Consider the following 19,828-nt stretch of genomic DNA (forward strand, 5'->3'; position numbering starts at 1 on the left):
AGGGGCTCTGGGTGTGGGGAGCCAGAGGATGGCTCCCGGGCAGCTAGAGAAGTAGTAGGTGCTGGAAGCTGGAGCAAACTGCAAGACAGGTAAGTGGAGCTGGGAAGTTGGGGGGGTGGGGGGAGGAGGATTACAGAAGGTGCGGGGAAGCCTGAAAACAGAGAGACAGACAGCAGAAAATCAGAGGAAAAGCAGCAGGAACAGCAGGAAAGCAAGGAGAGGCTGAGAGGTGGCAGAAAAGGGGAGATGGAATTGGGAGGAGATCAGGAAACTAGCAGAGAGGGTGGGAACTGGAGCTGAGGGAGAGAGAGAGAGAGAATGAGGCAGGAATTTAAGGTAGGGAAAGGACTGGGATTCAGTAAAACATGACCCAAGTTGGGGTTGCAAATGACAGTGGTTTTATTGAACAGGGGAGATGGTGACACAATGCCAAATTGGTTCCCTTGCACCCCCACCCACCCACACACACACACTGGCAGCAGGGGTTAAAGAGGCTTGGTGCAGGGGCTGAAGTCCACTGAAATCCATGAGGAGACAGACAGACAGAGAGAGTCCAAATTGTAGGAGGAGGTGTGCAGGTAATATCTACCTATCCAGGCTGGAAAGGGGTCTTTGTCCAGTAGGTGTTGTCCAGTGGGGGTCCCGGCATGGCTTCTGGGTGGATAGGTGATGTGGCATGGTGCTGGTCCAGATGGAAATGGCGTTCCCACTGGGTCTGTCTTCACTGCCCCTTTTTATAGGGGCAGACCTTGTGTGACCCTAGTTGACAGGAGGCATGCCCAGGCAAGGGTCAGCCCCTGGCATGCTGAACATGTGTGCTCCATGCAGGGATGTGCAGTTTCAGGTGTCTGTAATGGTGAAAGTTGCTGGTTTTGCAGGGTCTTTTTTCTTTCAAATGCTGGTCTTGTCGATGTTCCTGGGTGAGGTCCGTGATTCCTGGGTGAATCAATGCGAGGTGATGGCCCAGTCATTACGGGCCATTCAGTAGAGGCCTGCTACCATTGTATTTCTGTCATTCCCAATCACACTCATTTATCGGGGAACCAATTTACATGGGAGGGGTACGTGATTCATACAGTTGCAACATGGGATGCCCAGGCAGAGGACAGAAGATGGAGGCTTGACATAAAAAAATGGACGCTTGACATGACTTTGGTTCACTTACAAACACAGTCCTAAACCATACAATATCCATATGAAACAATAAAAATCAATACGAAAATGATGATAATACAATATACAACAGTAAAAATTAATACAAGCCTAATAATAATACAATATAAAATGGTGGATATCCAAAACCAAAAACCTGCTACCAGAATAAAAATGTTTAAAGCTTATCCTAAATCTGAGCTCACTTATACTTATCTATAGGGAATAGAGAGGGAGAGAAAAAGTCAGAAATGGTTGGGGAAGGGGAGGGAATGCATTTTAAAATAAAGAAAAAAGAAAAGAAAAAAACTCGGGGTTTTGCTACAAAGCTTCCTCCCCACCCAGGGCAGCGCAACAGGATCAGAAGGAGCCACTGCTGGAGGTGAGGGGACAAGCAGCACCTGGTCACGTGTACCAAGAGCAGCTCTGCTGGAAGCTGAATGCGTTGGCCCAGACTGGGGATGATGGGCGTGGGCTTGAGTGTGGCTCGGGCTGCACCCGGGCGAGGTTTGGCCCCATGTGGAGCACTGCGGGGCCAGCCTCAGGCCAGATCCCATCAGTTGGCAGGCACCCCCTCCACAGGCTGGATCCAGTCAGTTGGTGGGCTGGATCTGACCTGTGGGCCATATTTTGTCCACCACTGCTCTAGAGATTTAACTTGGCTGTAGAGGAACTTGTTTTAGTTTTAGTTGTTAAATGTTATTTATTGTTTCTGTTTCTCATCTATACCTTCCTTTTTTGCAGGAGATTTTTCTGATTTCTTTGTTGTGGTATAGGAATTAAAACGAGTTAGCTGTAGTGGTTCTAAGCTCTCCCTTTGATCTCATTATGATGTGATTATTACACGTATGTAGAAAAGTCATCCACTGCACTGACTGTAATAGTCATTCTTCCAAAGTGTGTCACTATGCATGTCAGCATACCTCAAGTAAACACCATGCACTTATAGCTAGAAATAGGTAATGCGGTTTGTGCCGTGGAAACAATAATATGATCATCCTTTATTTGTGATACGGTTTTCTTTTTAGTGGCTGTGATGGAAACAGTAAACTGGATTTACAGATACATTGGTAGAGAAAGGCTGCCTGTAACATTAGCTCTAAAGATTAAGTGGTTGAATATCAATTTATATTGCCAGTTCCCACTATTCTGGTTCAGTTTCGATTATGTAAGTTATGCTGAAGATTTCAGTTTGTGAAGAGAGGTTCAGAGATCCTCCATGTAATCTCTTTATCTCTAAGGTATGGAATGAGGAAAAGATGCTTAAAAGCTTTCAAAATAGTTGACACAAGAGAACATAGAAGATTGATTTGCCAGTTTTTGTGGATCCCTTTTCTCCCATGCTGAGCATATCCTGCTTCCCTGAGTCCCTTGTTACCTCTACCTCAAGTGAAGAGAACACAGATTCACTCTTTGGTGGGTTGGGGGGCAAATCATAGACCCTGTTCCATGATTTTTAAACCAGTCTGTGTGTGCTGAACCTGTCTTCTGTTACAGGTCTAGATTGGTTTTGTATGCTGAACTTCTGTTCTGTTATGGTTATAGACCAGTTTCTGATCACTTATACCAGTAAAAGTGTAATTTTTGTACCTGGCCAAGCAGTCTTTCAGTTGTTGGCAACTGGAAAAACATGGGTTTCAAGTATCATTCCATTCCTCATGTAACCCCAGAATAAATTTAAATACTGTATTACATTTCATTTTTTTCTAAAAGAGTAATCATTGCTTTAATTCAGTGCTTAATTGGTGTCTTTTATTAAAGAAGAGATATACATCCAGGAGTTTTCATAACTTGTATATACAAGAGAGAAGCTTGCAATGGCAGGGTTAGAGTGGTTTGCAGATATGTAGTGTGGCTTGCAGGAAATTCCACCTAGATTCCTGGGATATTTCTGTTTGAAAAAATTGCTTTATTTTCTGCCCACAATTTTAATCAACAAAACTTTTGAGTTTTGGTAATTGTGTTGCCCTTTAGCTACTTTTGATGTGGTTAGGGTTATAACAAGCATGGTCGTAATTTTTAGATACGCTATATAACTTGCTTCTAACTGAACTTGGATATATATCCATCCAATTAGGACTTTAGAGTCACTTATTAAATTATTATTTTTTAGATTTATATTTTCATGTTTTTTAATAAGTGTACCTCCGGCGGCCAGATGCGGGGTGGTGGGACGGGGACCCTGCCTGCCTGCCTCTCCTGGGGGGTGAGCTGCATTGGGCACTGGTGCTTCCCTCCATGGCAGCGGTGTTCCTTGGGGCTGCCCAGTCAGAGTGCCAGCAGGTGGGTGCTGCCTGGGGGGCGCCACCCCTTCAGAGGGAAGCACTGGGGTCCTCTGCAGCTCAGGGGCTGTGTGATGCTGTTACAGTATTCGGTCAAAGGATAACTAAAAATCCTGTATTTAAATAAATACTTTTGCAATAACAATGTAATTGCAAATGTTTTGCAGGTTTCAGCTAGTTATTTGCGTAATACGCTGTTTTAGAACGTCCCAATGCTTACCACAATGCAAAGACAACGTGACAATCACTGCAACCATAGGCAGACAAGGTTCCGTGGGTGAATTTGATATCTTTTAGTAGACCAACCCAAAAGGTTGGAGAATAGTTATTAAGCAAGCTTTCGGGTTCAAAAACCCTTCGTCAGGCTAAGGAAGCTTCAGCAGTTGGCGTGTGCTCTTCCTGGATGCAACCGTAGATCATGTGATTGAGAGTTACTGTCTGCTTGTGAGGTGATAGGGTTACAGAAATTCTCAAATATTCCACATGTAAGCCTCTTTTTTTCTTTTTTTTTTTTTAAATAAATAAGGCAAATTCTGGGCTCCAATCAACCAACTCCCAATCCTGAAGTTCTCTTTTCTTGGGAAAGGTGATCAAGAAGGTGGTTACATAACTCCAGATCTCATTCATCCCCCAGTCCTTGACCTCATTCAGTCATTCAGTAGGATTGCAGACTGGCAGCTTGTTTGGAGTGGAAGTTGTTGATTATCATAATGCACCAGCCAGAGGCTAGATCTCTTTGCTGTTATTCTTTGATTTGTTATCAGACCCTCATGGGGGGTTGCTGGCACAGCTTTGTAAGTTAGAAAAGGGAAAAGTAATGGCTCTAGGTTACCTTGGATCAGTACTGTCTAATAATTCCCAGGAAATGCTGATGGGTAGGGACCTGCCAAATTTGTGGCAGAAGTGGACTGTGCAGCAGCTCCTTTAATCTTGCAGGTTCCTCCACATGCGCCCCCCAGCTGCAGATTGGCAGAGGGGCCTTGCTGCTTGCTCCTGATCGGTGGGAAGACAAAAACTGTGGTTTGAAATATGGTACCATTTTTGCCTCCTGGCCGGTCAAGAGCAAGCAGTGGAGCTGTTGGCGGGGGGGGTGCAATAATGGTGTCATATTTAAAATGGCTGTTTTCACTTCCCCACTGATCAGGAGTGAGCGGCGGGGCCCCTCTGCCAATCAGCTTGCATGTGGGGGAGCCTGCAAGATTAGAGGAGCTGCCACACAGCCCATTTCCACCACAAATTTAGCAGGTCCCTACTGGTGGGTGGTTCTTCTCTCTGGAGTTTTGTAGGACACCAGTCTCTGTTTCTTCTTCTATGTAGCATCTATGCAAAACCTCCAGGACTAGGATGTGGGTACAAGCTGCAGTATTAGCACAACACTGCTGATATCTATCTGTCTTCTCTGTCTCTGAGACAACTTTTGTGGAGCTCACGAAATGTATGAAAGAATTTTGTGACCTGGAATAAAGCCAGGTGTCTATGGGCCTTGTTCCATGTTAGTTTTAGGAGCCTCCTGGAGCTCTTAGCCCCTGGATTGTCCACACATTAACACATGAAACTCATTTTAAGAACTCTCTAGGCAGCTTAAAGTGAGACCACCCCAAGCTAGGTTTATCTTTGATCTCTGATACCTAGCTCCTGTCACACTAACATGTAGGCACTCTAGGCTACACGTTAGCGTAAACACTGCACCCACCCCCCTCTGCCCTGGCCCAGATTGGGCCCATTGCTTCCTCTGCTCCCCTCCATTTGGGCAGCCACCCCCCATCCCCATGCCCCATCAACTTGGATCGGGCCTGCTCCTACAGCACCCCAGATCCCTGCTTAACCCCTCCAGCCCCTGGGCTTACTTTTGGCTGCTGGCACTGTCCCAGGAAGCAGGCATGAAAGGGGAACCTGCTTGCCTGGGTGCTGCCACAGCTCTCTAGGTAGGACTCAGCTCAGGGAAGAGTAACAGTGGTAGCGGCTAGGCAGACGGGTTCCGTGTCCCTTCCTGCTCCCTGAGACAGCGCTTGCAGGCAAAAGTAAGCTGCTGATGTTGGGGGGAACCCTGAAGGGCTGGGGGGAAAGCCTGGAATAGGTGGGGAAGGAAAAGTATTCTTAGTTTTCAGTCCTCAAGGCTCCTGCTGGCCTGAACATTAGGCTGCTCCAAACTAGAGCTAGCACTAACATCAATCAACATTTGAGCATTTCGAAGTGCAGCATATAACCAGGCCCTATAACTCAGCGTAGTCAAGACACCAGTTCTTCTGTATAAGAAGTACCCTGAAAATCTAGTGAAGTCTGTAATTGTCTCAGAAACACTGCATGTGCAAAGAAGTTCCAGACTCCATTGAACTTTGTTTTGTCAGAATTGTATTTTACTACAGAATAGGGGTCACGTGTATGTTTTTACAGCGGTCTTCACTGACTTCTTGCTAAGGTTATGGCAATGAAAAATAATGGAAGTGTTGTTCCTTGCGACTCTTGCACCTTGTACTCAAAACTTAAAAGATTCAATCTCTTTATTGGCTTTCATGAGCTTGCCTTATTAGTTATTTGAGGAAAAGTAAAGCTAAATCTGTTTTATCCTACAATGTTTCTGATTTGTTTCTACTGCCCCTCCCTCCTTGCATTTATCTCCAGACACCTTGTCCTTGCCCAGATCTACTCCACCCCCAACAATCCTCTATTCCTTTAAATTCTTGAAACTTCATACTTTTAGAAAGAGGTAAGGGCTTGACTCTGTACATAAACTTGCAGAGAGACAATAGGATTCATAGGTAGGTAACCAAGTCTTTTCTCTCTTATCTTGATATACTGCCATTAACAAGGGTGTTATCTGGATACACACATCCACAGTTTGAGCGCTGAAACTAAGCATCACAGAGATGCTTAATGGGATCTTCTAGACTGAGCAACTGAGTTCCATTGGGTAGAGTGGTTTTCTTTAATCTTTACTAATCTATAGAGGAGCCTCTGGGAATCCCATAAGATTGGGCCCCTATCGTAGTCTGTGGCCTGTTGTGACCTATTTATAAAACTTTTCTAAAAAGGTTACATGAATATATTGTCTCATAATATATCATTAGAAATTATAATTCCTATTCCATGATGATATCTTTGAGCTCTAACATATCTTAAATTAAAACTACCATTATATAGGTTTATTTTTTTTAAAGTATCTTCACAAAGAATACAAAACTAAAATTAAATTTAAAAAAATCTGATTGTTTAATTTTTTTTACGAAAAAAACATTGTTTTTTATCTACCCTGTGTTAGTTAGCAAATCCCTATTATCTCCAGTTTTCTTTAACCTGATGATTACTATGCCCTGATGATAAACAATTGGTCAAATACTGTCCTCATGTGCATTAATGCATGTCAAGTTCAAGAAATTTGGAATGTATATAAAAGAATATACAACTTGCACCGAGAGAGGAAAGTATAGATGTAATTGATTTTTTTTGTGGATTATTAACAGTATACATTGCAAACTTGCGTGGAATATTATTCTGTTTCTAGTTTAACAAATGAATAAGATAAACGTGTACATTTTGTAGTCTTCTTTGAAGATCATTTGGCTAATTCATGCTGATGCAAAGCATTTTCTTAATAAAGACTTAGGAGTTGGAATGGGAGAAGCTTTGCAGTTGCCTGGTGTCTTAAATGTAATAAAAATCAAGATTCCTTTCAAAGAATTGTCCATCACTGTTGGCCCCTGTGTACATGAAAACAAAATAAACCGAATTTTCTACCCGTTCTGTTGATAGACTAGTAGAGTATCTGCCCATCATTCTAAGTAAGATGAAACTGTTCAAACAGATATCTGATAGTGCCTTTTAGTCTGTTTTTACTTAATGTAGTTTTGCTAAGCCACTCATCCAGGAAGACCAGCAAGAGAAAGAAAAGCAGCAATTACACTTTCTACATTACCACCCAAGAATACTTCCCAGCACTGGGGAAAATAACGGCTGGTTATATAGACACCAGATAGCATACAGTAAAGGCAACGTATCCCACTGCTTTTGTGGGCTTCTGTAGCTGAAAACTTCACTGGCTACTGGCAAAATTACAACTGATTTTTATTACAGAAACTGTCAACGTGAAAATAATGAATGAACTCTGTGGAAATGTTTGGAAAAACAGAATTGGTAGATTTATTTTTATGGGATTTTAGTATGGCACTGCATTTTTTGTGAAATATTAAGATTAATTCATCATTTAAAACTGTAATATTTCTGACTGCTCTTCCTTACTTAGTGTATCTAAGGGGTCTACAAAAGATGAGTATGATCAATCAAAAGTGTGTGAATTCCCACACTTACAATTCAGAGTGGTCTGCACCTCTATTTGAAATTTCCAGAGGGGTCTGCAAATGAAAAAAGGTTGAAACCCACTGAGATAGTTTATGTGCATGAATTTATATTCTTCTGTAAGTCTTGGCTTCTTTTGATTAAATCTTACTTTTTAGTAGCAGGTGAATAAATAATACTGTTAAAATTCAGTATCCAGGATATGAACTGTTAAATATTAGGGATATTCCTACTGCGGTGTTGTTGATAATTTGAGCAGTGTTTTATGAAAACTGTACGGATACTGCTTTCCTTTGAAAGTGCACTTCAAAAGGAATTAGTGTTTCATGTAAAAAGATAACAGACTTACGAAGACTTCTTTTCTTGTTCCATAGACGTTCCATCTTCAGAGCAGCCTGAACTGTTCCTAAAGAAACTTCAACAGTGCTGTGTCATTTTTGACTTCATGGACACACTATCAGACCTTAAAATGAAAGAATACAAGCGCTCCACTCTTAATGAACTGGTGGATTACATCACAATAAGCAGAGGCTGTTTGACAGAGCAGACTTACCCTGAAGTAGTTAGAATGGTGAGTTTTTTCCTTATCGTGGACTCTGTAGAGACATGTGCAATTCCAGTTTGGTGTTGGGGAATGACTAAGTCCTGGAGTAAATGCATTAAGTGTGTCCTTTGGTTTAGTAGACATAACTAGCATATAATTTTTCAAAAATAATTAAAGCTCAAATTTTCACTTGTATTTGAATAAACATCAGAGGGGCCAGCAATGTAAAAAAGCACGTGGAAGGTAAATCTGGAATATTTCAAGTTGCTTCTACTGAATTGCTGTAATTTCAGTTGCTTTCTTTCAAGTGGAGAAGAATTTTAAAACAGAGTGATTTTATTCTAACTCTTTACAGTGTTTGTGTTTCTAGGATAGAAACAGTTTTAAATGTAATGATTTCTTTATGAGGGAACTTTTGTTGCCTTTGTCATTATAACTAAGTACAAATTGGTAGCTACACGGGATGCATTAATTTAAGAAAATTATAATGGTGAAAATGTCACATAGGATCAACCTGAAAAAAGCTGCGTTGGGCTTTGTAGATTCATAGCAGTAATATTAAGGGGTCACCAGGAGTTCTCAATGGTAATGCCATACAGCATGAATGTTATTAATAAATTATCAGTTACCACATGTACCTTCAATAGAAAAACTGAACTAGGATCTGACATGAAGTGAAAGATATTCATTGCAAGTTTTGTTACTGCTTAAGGTAGACTTTCTGTATTAAACTGCCACCTGAGCAATAGACAGTCAAGCAGAACCTTTGTTGCATTTGGTTTTATAATGGCATTGAGCGATCACAGAATCCAATAATAGCTACATCCTTTGAAGAACCTCGAATAGATTTTGCACTGCAGTGTGTATACTCCTCAATTCTTTCTTGTTCAAAAATAAATACTTGAGTGGTTGTCTAGGATTTAGAATATATGCAAACTTATTCTATAATTATTAGCAAACAGTGCCTTAAAAGAATGTTATAGGTAGATAGTCAAGCACTCAAAATTAGGAAATGTCATATTAGTGGCAATTCCTTCCCCCTCTTGTACGTGTACATTTAATATACAGGTTCTAATGACAAGATCACATACTATTTTTTCCATGGTACCCCTGCTGTATTCAGTTCAGCAGCTCACTGAATGAACTGCTATTCAATATCTTGTATTTTAGCATGTGTGGCCCCATGCATTATTTATTATACGTCATTCAAATCCTGGTTGTAATGCAGGATTATCAATGTTCTCCTGGGCTTTTTTGAGATGTTCATCAGTGTAGCATCTGAATGTTTCACAACATTAGTGTTGTCTTCATAACAGAAGGATTGATATTATTCCTGCTTTACAAATGGGTCTTGGAAATGCATAGACATACAAATGGATGCTATTTGGGGTTTCCTATTAGAGATTTCTTATGGCTTTACTTTGTCAGAGAAATCAGAATGTTAACAGTGATTTGTTAATTCAGTACATAGCTCTCATGGACTGTAATTGGAATGGTTCAACTGTAAATTCGAATCTAACCCTCTCAAGTTCCTCAGGTTGGAAACTGAGGAACATACACATAGTGGCCACTTGTGAAAAGTAGTTTACATCAGTGGTGTTTGACCTTTCAGCTCTGTGGGCTGGATGAGTTGTTTGGGGCCAGTCCAAGAGTCGGATCCCTCACAGGATTGGGCCTCATGCACCCAGATTTGGCTGTGTGCACCCAACTTAGTATGCAGGGCCATGTTTTCAGAGCCCACTGGGCTCCCCATGGGTCCAGAAGTTTGGCACCAAGGGAGCAGCAGCTAATACTGCCACCACACCCCCACTGCCAAATTTTTCATATCATAGAAGTAGGCTTGGAAGGGACCTTGTAGATCTTCAAGTCTGACACCCTGCCTGGGCAGGAGGAAAACTGGGCTCAAATGACCCCAGCCAGGCAGGCATCAAGCCACTTCTTAAAGACCCCCAGGGTAGGAGTCAGCACCACTTCCCTTGGAAGTTGGTTCCAGATCCTAGCCGCCCTAACTGTGAAGTACTTCTTACAGATGTCTAATCTAAACCTACTCTCCAACAACTTGTGGCCGTTATTCCTTGTTATCCGGGGGGGGCGCTAGGGGAAACAAGGTGTCCCCCAAACCCTTCTGGTCCCCCCTAGTGAGTTTATAGACGGTCACCAGGTCCCCCCTCAGCCTTCTCTTGTGAAGGCTGAACAGGTTCAGGTCCTGTAGCCTCTCATTGTAGGGTCTGCCCTGCTGTCCCCAGATCATGCAGGTGGCTCTCCTCTGGACCCTCTCAATGTTGTCCACATCCCTCTTGAAGTGGGGTGCCCAGAACTGGACACAATACTCTAGCTGCAGCCTGACCAGTGTCGCGTAGAGGGGGAGGATCACCTCCTTGGCCCTACTTGAGATGCACCTGTGGATGCACGATAGGGTCTGGTTAGCCCTGCCAACTGTGACCTCGCATTGTCAGCCCACGTTCATCTTGGAGTCAGTGATGACTCCAAGATCCCTTTCTGCCTCCGTGCTCTCAAGAAGGGAGTTTCCCATCTTATAAGTGTGCTGCTGGTTACTATTGCCCAAGTGCAGCACCCTGCACTTGTCAGGATTGAAACGCATCCTGTTTTTGTTAGCCCACCCCTGCAACGTATCCAGGTCTTTCTGCTGTCTTTCCCTCCCTCCTAGCATGCCCACCTCACCCCAAATTTTGGTATCATCAGCAAATTTAAACAGGTTGCTTTTCACCCCATCATCCAAATCGCTGATAAAGAAATTGAAGAATGCGGGCCCAAGGACCGAGCTTTGGGGAACTCTGCTGCCCGCTTTCCCCCAGGTCGAATATGACCCGTCCACCACCACCCTTTGAGTACGACCCTTCAGCCAATTTGCAATCCATTTGACTGTGTAGGCATCAGTGCAACACTTGCCTAGTTTTTTAATGAGGTCGGGGTGGCTGACAGTGTCAAAGGCCTTGCTGAAGTCCAGAAAGACTACATCCACAGCGACACCTGCATCAGATGCTTTTGTGACCTGATCGTAAAAGGCAATCAGGTTGGTCTGACATGACCTGCCCCTACTGAAACCGTGCTGGTTGCCCTTGAGCATCATCCCCGATGCCGGCCCATCACAGGTGTGCTCCTTGATGATCTTCTCAAAGAGTTTCCCTAGGATTGAAGTAAGACTGATGGGCCTATAGTTGCCTGGGTCCTCCCTATTTTAAAGATGGGGACCACATTGGCTATCTTCCAATCATCTGGGACCTGGTCCGAGCACCACGAGCGTTTGTAAAGCTGTGCCAAGGGCCCTGCAATAACCCCTGCTAGCTCCCTCAACGCCCTGGGGTAGCAAGCATGTGGACCTGCTGATTTGAATATGTCCAGCCCCTCCAGAAGTACTCTAACCCGGGCCTCCTCAACCTTAGGTCTGGAGGCGTTCCCCTCGAGTCCGTCTTGAATCACGGTGGGGGAGTCCTGGTCCCTGCACAAGAAAACGGAGGTGAAGAATTTGTTAAAGAGGTCTGCCTTCTCCTCTGGCACAACTACCAGATTGCCCAGCGTATCTTGCAGGGGCCCCATGTTTCCCGTTGCCTTCTTCATCCTCCCTATATAGTTGAAAAAGGACTTTTTATTATCTTTGATCTTGGACGCTAGTCCTAACTCTATGTCCACCTTAGCTTTCCTAACAGCCCCCCCTACAGGCCTTAGCGGTAGAGGTATACTCTTTTTTGGAGATAGCCTCCCCCCTCCCCGCCCTTCCACCGGGTGTACACTGCTTTTTTGGCAACCAGACGTTCCCGGACGTCCTTGGTGAGCCAGGGAGGTTTTTGGGCACTCTTGACCCCCTTGCTTCTTGTTGGGATCATCACCCCTTGGGCCCTGAGTATCGTCTCCTTAAGGAACGACCACTCATCTTGGGCACTGAGTTCCCTTGCCCTCGAGAACCCCAGCGCCTCTCTCACCAGTCTCCTCAACTCGTTGAAGTTGGCCCTCTTGAGGTCTAGGGCTACCGCCTTGCTGCAGGCCCTTGTCACCCTGTGCTGGATGATGAATTCCAGCAAGCGATGATCGCTTTGAACCCATAAGAAATCTGATGAGCCAGATAATGTGGCTTTGTGAGCCAAATCTAGCCTGCAGGCCAGGGGTTGAGTGACCATGGCTTATATCACTTGCTAAGTGTTGCCCAGGCACTCTGTGACAGAGTCAAGGCCAGAGTTGAGTTCTCCACGGCAGAATTCACTTCCTTAACCAGTAAGCAATTGTTTCTCTTCCTCCCGTTCCATTTGTCATTCACTGCACTTCTAAATACTACAACAATAACAGTCAAGATAAGTCTGCTTCATCACAGAGCCCTAAATCATTCCCTAAGCAAGTGTTGCAGACTAGCAAGTATAGCAGAAGACCAGCTTGGCTTATCAGTGAACTCTTCAATCAGCTAAAACACAAAAAGGAAGCTTATAAGCAGTGGAAACTTGGACAAACTACTAGGGAAGAGTATAGAAGTATTATTGCTCGGGCATGCAGGGATGAAATCAAGAAGGCCAAAGTGCAACTGCAGTTGCAGTTAGCAAGGGATGTAAAATATAACAAGAAGGGTTTCTACAAGTATGTCAGCAACAAGAGAAAGATCAGGGAAAGTGTGGGTCCTTTACTGAATTGGGGAGGCAGCCTAGTGACAGATGATGTGGAAAAGGCTGAAGTGCTCAATGCCTTTTTCACGTCAGTATTCACAGGCAAGGCCAGCTCCCAGATTACTGCACCTGGCAACACAGTTTAGGGAGTAGGTGAGCAGCCAACAGTGGTGAAAGAACAGGTTAGGGACTGTTTAGAAAAGCTAGATATATACAGGTCCATGGGGCTGGATAGGATGCACCCGAGGGTGCTGAGAAAGTTGGCCAATGTGATTGCAGAGCCACTGGCCATTATCTTTGAAAACTCATGGTGATCCGGAAAGATCCTGGACAATTGGAAAAGAGCAAATATATAGTGTCCATCTTTAAGAAAGGAAAGGAGGAAGATTTGGGGAACTACAGACTCGTCAGCCTCACCTTAGTCCCTGGACAAATCATGGCACAGGTCCTCAAGGAGTCCATTTCTAAGCACTTGGAGAAGAACTAGGTCATTAGGAACACTCAGCATGTATCCACTAAGGGCAAGACATTCCTGATCAACCTGATTGATTGCTTGCTATGAGATGACTGACTCTATGAATGTGGGGAGAGCAGTGGATGTGATATACCTCCGACTTTAGCAAGGCTTTTATAGATCGTAAGGCCGGAAGGGACCTTGGGAGATTGTTGGGTTCAGTCCCAAGCAGGAAACATAACTGAGGGTCAAGTGACCATAGCAAGGTGATGGTCTAGTCTCCTCATGAAGATTTCCAGGGTAGGTGATTGTACCACCTCTGGAGGGAGCTTATTCCACAGTCTGGACACCCTGACTGTGAAGAAGTTTTTTCTAATGTTGAGCCTGAATTGGTCTTCCAGTAGTTTGTGGCCATTACTCCTAGTTTTCAGCTCAGGTGCTCTAGTGAACAGTTGCTCACAGAGCCCTTGATGTACTCCCCTACTGTAGTGGTAAGCTGCTACCAGGTCCCCTGTCAGCCATCTTTTCTTCAGGCTGAAGAGACCCAGATCCCTCAGCCTTTCCTTGTATGGATTGCCTTGTAAAACTCTGATCATACAAGCAGCTCTTCTTTGGACTCCCTTAATCTTGTACATGTCCTTGTTAAAGTGTGGTGCACAGAACTGGATGCAGTACTCCAGCTGCAGGCTCACCAGCGCTGAGTAGAGTGGAAGAATCACCTCCTTGGTTATGCTGAAGGTGCATTGATTGATGCATACTGTGGTATTATTTGCCCTATTGGCTACAGCGTCTCTCATATTCATACTGTGATCTATTATTCCCCAGGTCCCTTTCATTCATGGTGGTAGTCAGTTTGGTGCCGCCAAGCCTGTAGATGGGTTGGGGGTTGCTCATCCCGAGGGGTACTTTTCCTGACATTGAACTTCATCAGATTCTGATCTGCCCAACTTGCTATCTTGTCTAGCTTATCTGTAGCTTATCTTCAAGTGTGACTGTGCTCCCCTATAACTTGGTGTTGTTTGTGAACTTGGCCAATGAGCTCTTTACCCCCCACATCCAAATGGTTAATAAAGATGTTGAAAAGTGCTGGACCAAGCACCGACCTGTGCGGGACACTGCTGCCCACTTCTCGCCAGGATGACACAGTTCCGTTCACTATGACTCTGAGTCCTATCCTGGAGCCAGTTAATGTCACCAATAAATGCTGCGTGCATGTACACAGCCAGGAATGCAGCCTGGCGGCTTGGACACCAGCATCTGACTAGTAAGTCTGTGGGGGGAAGCTTGTGTGAGGGGAGAGAAGAGAGCAGATTGAGGCCCCCACAGTGAGGGAGGGAATGGGGCAGGGGCAGGCGCTGCCCAGCCGGGGCGGGGGTGCAGGGCAAAGCCATGGGTGGCTCATCCAGGGGGCATGAGGTGGGGGGCAGCTCACCACCACTGCATGCACCCCTGGGGGAGGCATGTGGCCCCCCAGATCTGTGTGTGGGGTGAGAGCAGGCTGCCCTGGCCTCTTCTCTGTGGTGGGGCTGGGTCGGGGCTGTGCTTGGGGCGGGAGGCAGTGGCACTGGGAGGGGGGGCTATGAGGGCACTACAGTCACCCCAAAATTTGCTGTAGCCCCTCCCCCCCACCTCCCCCAGCGTCACCACTGCCCACCCTGAGTGCAGCCCCAGAGCAGCCCCTCCACTGGGAAGAGGCCAGCACAGCCCCCAACCCTTAGCCTGCAGCAAGCAGCCTGCCCTTGCCCTGAGCACAGATCCTGGGGGGGGAGGGCAGATGCCCCCCATGCCTCCCCCACAGGTGTGTGCAGCAGCGGGGAACCACCCCGCTCTCCCCAGATGAGCTGCCCATGGCTCTGTCCCGCACCTCGCCCCAGCTGGGCAGCCCCTGCCCATTCTCTCCCTCACCATGGGGGTCCTTGATCTGCCGTCCCCCCCTTCCCCCCCCCCCCAATTGCCCCTTCACTCCCACAGACTTCCCATCCAGACACTGGTCTCCAAGCTGCCGGACTGCATATCAGTATTGGCCATTAGGGTTCGTTTAATAATTGGCCTTCAGTATCGGCCAAAAAGTCTTTATCATGTACCCCTAAAAACTGGCTTGATTGTCAGGCTCAAAGGCTAGCAATCAATGGCTTGATGTCTGATTGGCAGCCAGTCTCAAGTGGAAGGCCCCAGAGGTTGGTTCTGGGGCCAGTTTTGTTCAATATCTTCATCAATGATCTGGAAGATGGTGTAGAGTACACCCTCAGCAAGTTTGCAGATGACACCAAGCTGTGGGGAGTAGTAGATATGCTGAAGGGTTGGATGAGGATTCAGAATGACCTAGACTGGTGGTTTTCAGCCTGTGGTCTGTGGACCCCCAGGGGTCCTTGGAAGATAACTGTGATCAGTCAAAAGTATGTGAATACCCACACTTACAATTCAAAAGGGTCCATACCTCCATTCAAAGTTTTTTAGGGGCCTACAAATGAAAAAAGGTTAAAAACCATCGACCTAGGCAAATTGGAGAATTGGACCAAAAGAAATCTCGTGAGGTTCAGTAAGGACAAGTGTGAAACCTGCATTTAGGGCAAAAGAATCCCATGCACCAGTACAGGCTGGGGACTGACTGGCTAAGCAGTCGCTCTATAAAAAGGACTTGGGGGTTACAGTGGGCAGTCAGCTGAATACGAGCCAACAGTGTGCCCTTGTTGCAAAGAAAACTAACAGCATACAGGGCTGTGTTAGCAGCAGTGTTTGAGGTAGTGTTACTCTTGGTTCAGCACTGGTGAGGCCACATCTAAAGTACTGTGTCCAGTTTTGTGTCCCCCAACTGTAGTGTGGACAAGTTGGGGAGAGTCCAGTGGAGGTGACAAAAATGGTTGGGGGGGGGGGGGGGGGCTGGGGCACATGACTTCTGAGGAGAGGCTGATGGAACTGGGCTTACTTCTTCTGGAGAAGAGAAGACTGAGAGGGGATTTGATAGCAGCCTTCAACTCCCTGAATTGGGGTTCCAAAGAAGATGGAGCTAGATCAGCGGGTCCCAGTAATGTGGTACGCGTATGTCAGTGGTATGTGTTAACAGGTTTATTATAATTACTTTATATGACAAAAATTTGCTGGTGGTACTTAAGGTCGTATCATTTTAAATTGGTGGTGCACCATCTGTCAGAGTTTGGGAACCACTGAGCTAGATGGTTCTCAGAGGTGGCAGATGACAGAATGAGGAACAATGGTCTCAAGTTGCAGCAAAGGACGTTTAGGTTAGATATTAGGAAGAACTTTCTCATGACGGTAGTAAAGCACTGGAACAACCTGCCCAGAGAGGTTGTGGACTCTCCATCCTTGGAAGTTTTTAAGACCCGGCTGGACCCTTGGCTGGGATGATCTAGTTGGGGATGGTCTTGCTTTAAGCAGGGGTTTGGACTAGATGACCTCATGAGGTCCCTTCCAGCCCTAATTTTCTATGATTCTGTGCATAGCCTATCCTGCTCAGTGAGTGGAGGCAGTGGTCCCATGAAAAACATAATGTATAATCATGAGATTTTTAAACGCTGTAATGCACGTATACTTAAGAACCTAAATTCATATTGCATTTCCTAGCTTTTGAATGCTTGACTTAGCAACTTAACATACTTGTAACGTAGTTTTTGCATATAGTTTCCTGTTTTTTAAAAAAAAAGCAAACTGAAGAAGCACGTTTCATCCCACGCATGCTGGTTTCCACTTCATCAGCAGGATTGAAATCTTTAGATCACAACATGGACTTTTGCCACTGGACTAAACAGGTTAACTGATAGCACTGAGAGAGTATTATCTCCCAGGGCACAGCAACTTGGAGGAGGTGCAGCACACATTTAGCCGGTGGATATAAGAGAGATTTTCTGACAGCAAAGGAATATTGAGGTATAGGGATACTCTATTCCAGTGGTTTTCAACAACCTTTTCCCTGGGACCCATTTGCAAAGGTCCATGCATGACCTATCTGGTTGGCGGTGGAGCAAGTCTGGCCCCAGCACAGGCTGGAGGGAGGAGGAGAGGTCTGTGGTACCACCGTGCCCTGCGCTGGGGCTGCCACACCACACCAGGCAGCCTGGTCATGGCTCCTCCCACCTCTGTGAGCAGAGGCATTGGCCCCGGTGCCGCCAACCTGACTGCACAGCTCTCCCTCACCCCCTTCCCATGCTGGAAGGGGCATGCACCTTCCCACTGCCCCCTGCCCTGCTGCAGCTCGTGACCCTTTGAAATATTCTTGTGACCCACTTTTGGGCTGTAACCCACGGGTTGAGAAAAGCTGTATTCTCCTTCTGGGGAGGAGGGGTTATGCTTTAGTGGTTATATATGTTCTACCAGGTACCCCCAGCTCTTTCATTAGTTCCTTGTCCCAGTCTCTTCCATTACTTCCAGCTCCCAGGCTCAGGTGCTTGTCCCCCTGCCTTTTAGCTGAGCTGCTCCTTGCTAGCTGGGTGCAGGTGGGGGAGTGTTTCAAGCACAGGAGAGATGGCACTTGGTTCTTGAGGTCCTGGCTGTCAAGAGGAGCAGCTGCAGGGAAAGTTGTGCTCAGTCCCTGCTTCACTGAGATGGAGCATGCTCAATTCAAATAATCTTCAGAGAATCTGCTGCTGTAACAAGAAAGCTTGACTGATCCCATGTGAACTGATTTTTTTTTTTTGGTGTCTCATTGACCAAAGTTGGGGGATTATGACAAGGTTACCAGAGACAAATCCTTGATGCTGGGGTAACCACTCTACCAACTTGCCCTTTGGCACACACAGAGGTGCTACAGCTTCTCAGGGAAGTGGCAAAACTGTTTTAAAATGGGGAAAACAACATCTTTTTTCCCCTGACCTTGTTCTAAGAAATGACTGAGTAGATGTTGCTGAAATTTTCCAAGAAACTTCGGCCCACGTCAGAGACAAAGCATGGAAAATGTCAGTTTGAATGGCTAAAGTTTGTAAAAAAAAATAAAATAAATAAAGGCAACTGAAAACAAGTTCTTAAAATGGGACGAATCAGACAAACAAGCTGTATAAATTGCTACTTGTGCTTTCCATAATATGTATGCTTGTGCACACATGCACTTGTCAGTTGGTTGTTGTGTATGCGTGATGTTATGACGAAGAGTATGAAGGTTTTATGAGTATGCTGAGAATCATTAGTCATGAGGGGTGAATCTGTGAATGATTTCTGCAGGTCATTCCAAATGAGTGCTAATAATAAAATGTTTGTATTGTATATACACCAGCATGTATTTTGTACGTGCTATATAGCACTTTTCTAAGGTACTTTACAGGAAAGCTATTTTTTACCTCCTCGTTTTGCTTGTAAAAACTTGACTCCTTTTTCTCATTTTGGTGTCTGGTGGCAGGCTACTTTCAGCTGTCGGAGAGAAGTTGATTTTATTTTTTTTTAGTTGGATTTTGTGTAACTCATTCGTATACAAAAAAATCTATATTTTTATCTACAATGTATGCACTGGTCCTCTTATTCTTTGACCTAAGATAGCCCTGACCCAGGAAGTGGGAGACTCAAGTTATACATCTTTTTCCTTCAGAGCGAATTCAAACCTATATCAGTTACTTCCCAGAACAGTGCCTTAACTGCCAGGCTCTAGAGAAGTCTGGGTATGAGGTGCCTCTGTTTATTTAAAAAAAAAAAAGAAAAGAAAAAGCTGGGCTACTGTGCAGCCAAAAGTCATAAGGCCAAGAAGAAAGCAAGCAAGAGGACTCTGACTCTGTAGCTGAGTGATGAGGACCCTGAGCTGTGGGGAGGGGGAGTTCAGAAGGGCAAATCTGGATTGCTCTTTGGACGTCAGCTGTCTAAATTCAGTCCTGTATAGCCACCTTTGGGTCTGGGCCTGGCCCTAAATATGTCTCTCATCCATGCTGATTATAGTTGCCATGTCTTTTTAGCCAACCTGCTAAAAGACCTTGAATGTGCTTAGATTTTCTCCCATGCCCCTCCACCCCCATTTTTTTTTTGTAATTTCAAGTTAGTGGTTACCTAACAATGTGGGCCTTACCAGGATCGTCCATGAGACTTGCTGGGGAAAAGTGACTGGTATTTGTATTAATGGAAATGGAACTAAGCAGATCTCTTCAGGGGTATATTTTACTCTGCACAATTCCCCTGCAGTGTTTGGTGTGTCATCTATTGAGCCTTTTGCTTTCTTTAGAATTAGGCTGATGTAAGGAAAAATGGTTCTCACCAATTAAGATACACTGTACTCAGAAGCATATGTCACTAATGTAATTTTCTGAGCAAATAATCAGATGCTTATTTTAAAATCATTTGCGAAGCAAAATTTGCAGGCTTTGGCTAGAGTCATGATGATTATTTTACCAGGAGATTAAGCATTGGTTGTGGAATAAAATAAATGTTTGCTATTATCTGTGGACTCTTCTACAATGTGCACATAGTTGGATTTCTATATACTCTGGAGGGCAAGAAGCAAGTAGAGAGAAATTACTCTTCCTATAAGAAGACAAAGTCTATGAGAAAAATCACTTGATAT

At 44.9% G+C, this 19,828-nt stretch overlaps 1 protein-coding gene across 5 annotated transcripts in view; it reads left to right on the forward strand.

Moving 5' to 3' along the window:
* The window catches only part of PPP2R5E (protein phosphatase 2 regulatory subunit B'epsilon), a 109,082-nt gene that overhangs the window by 50,924 nt on the left and 38,330 nt on the right, over window positions 1-19,828 (forward strand). For all 5 annotated transcript variants that reach the window (XM_059723324.1, XM_014598788.3, XM_019479993.2 and 2 more), the window contains one exon: window positions 8,102-8,298. In XM_059723324.1, coding sequence (XP_059579307.1) covers window positions 8,102-8,298 — 197 coding nt within the window. The remainder of the gene's footprint in view (window positions 1-8,101; window positions 8,299-19,828) is intronic.

The sequence above is a fragment of the Alligator mississippiensis genome, chromosome 2 (assembly GCF_030867095.1).
Source record: "Alligator mississippiensis isolate rAllMis1 chromosome 2, rAllMis1, whole genome shotgun sequence".
NCBI classification, from domain to species: domain Eukaryota; kingdom Metazoa; phylum Chordata; order Crocodylia; family Alligatoridae; genus Alligator; species Alligator mississippiensis.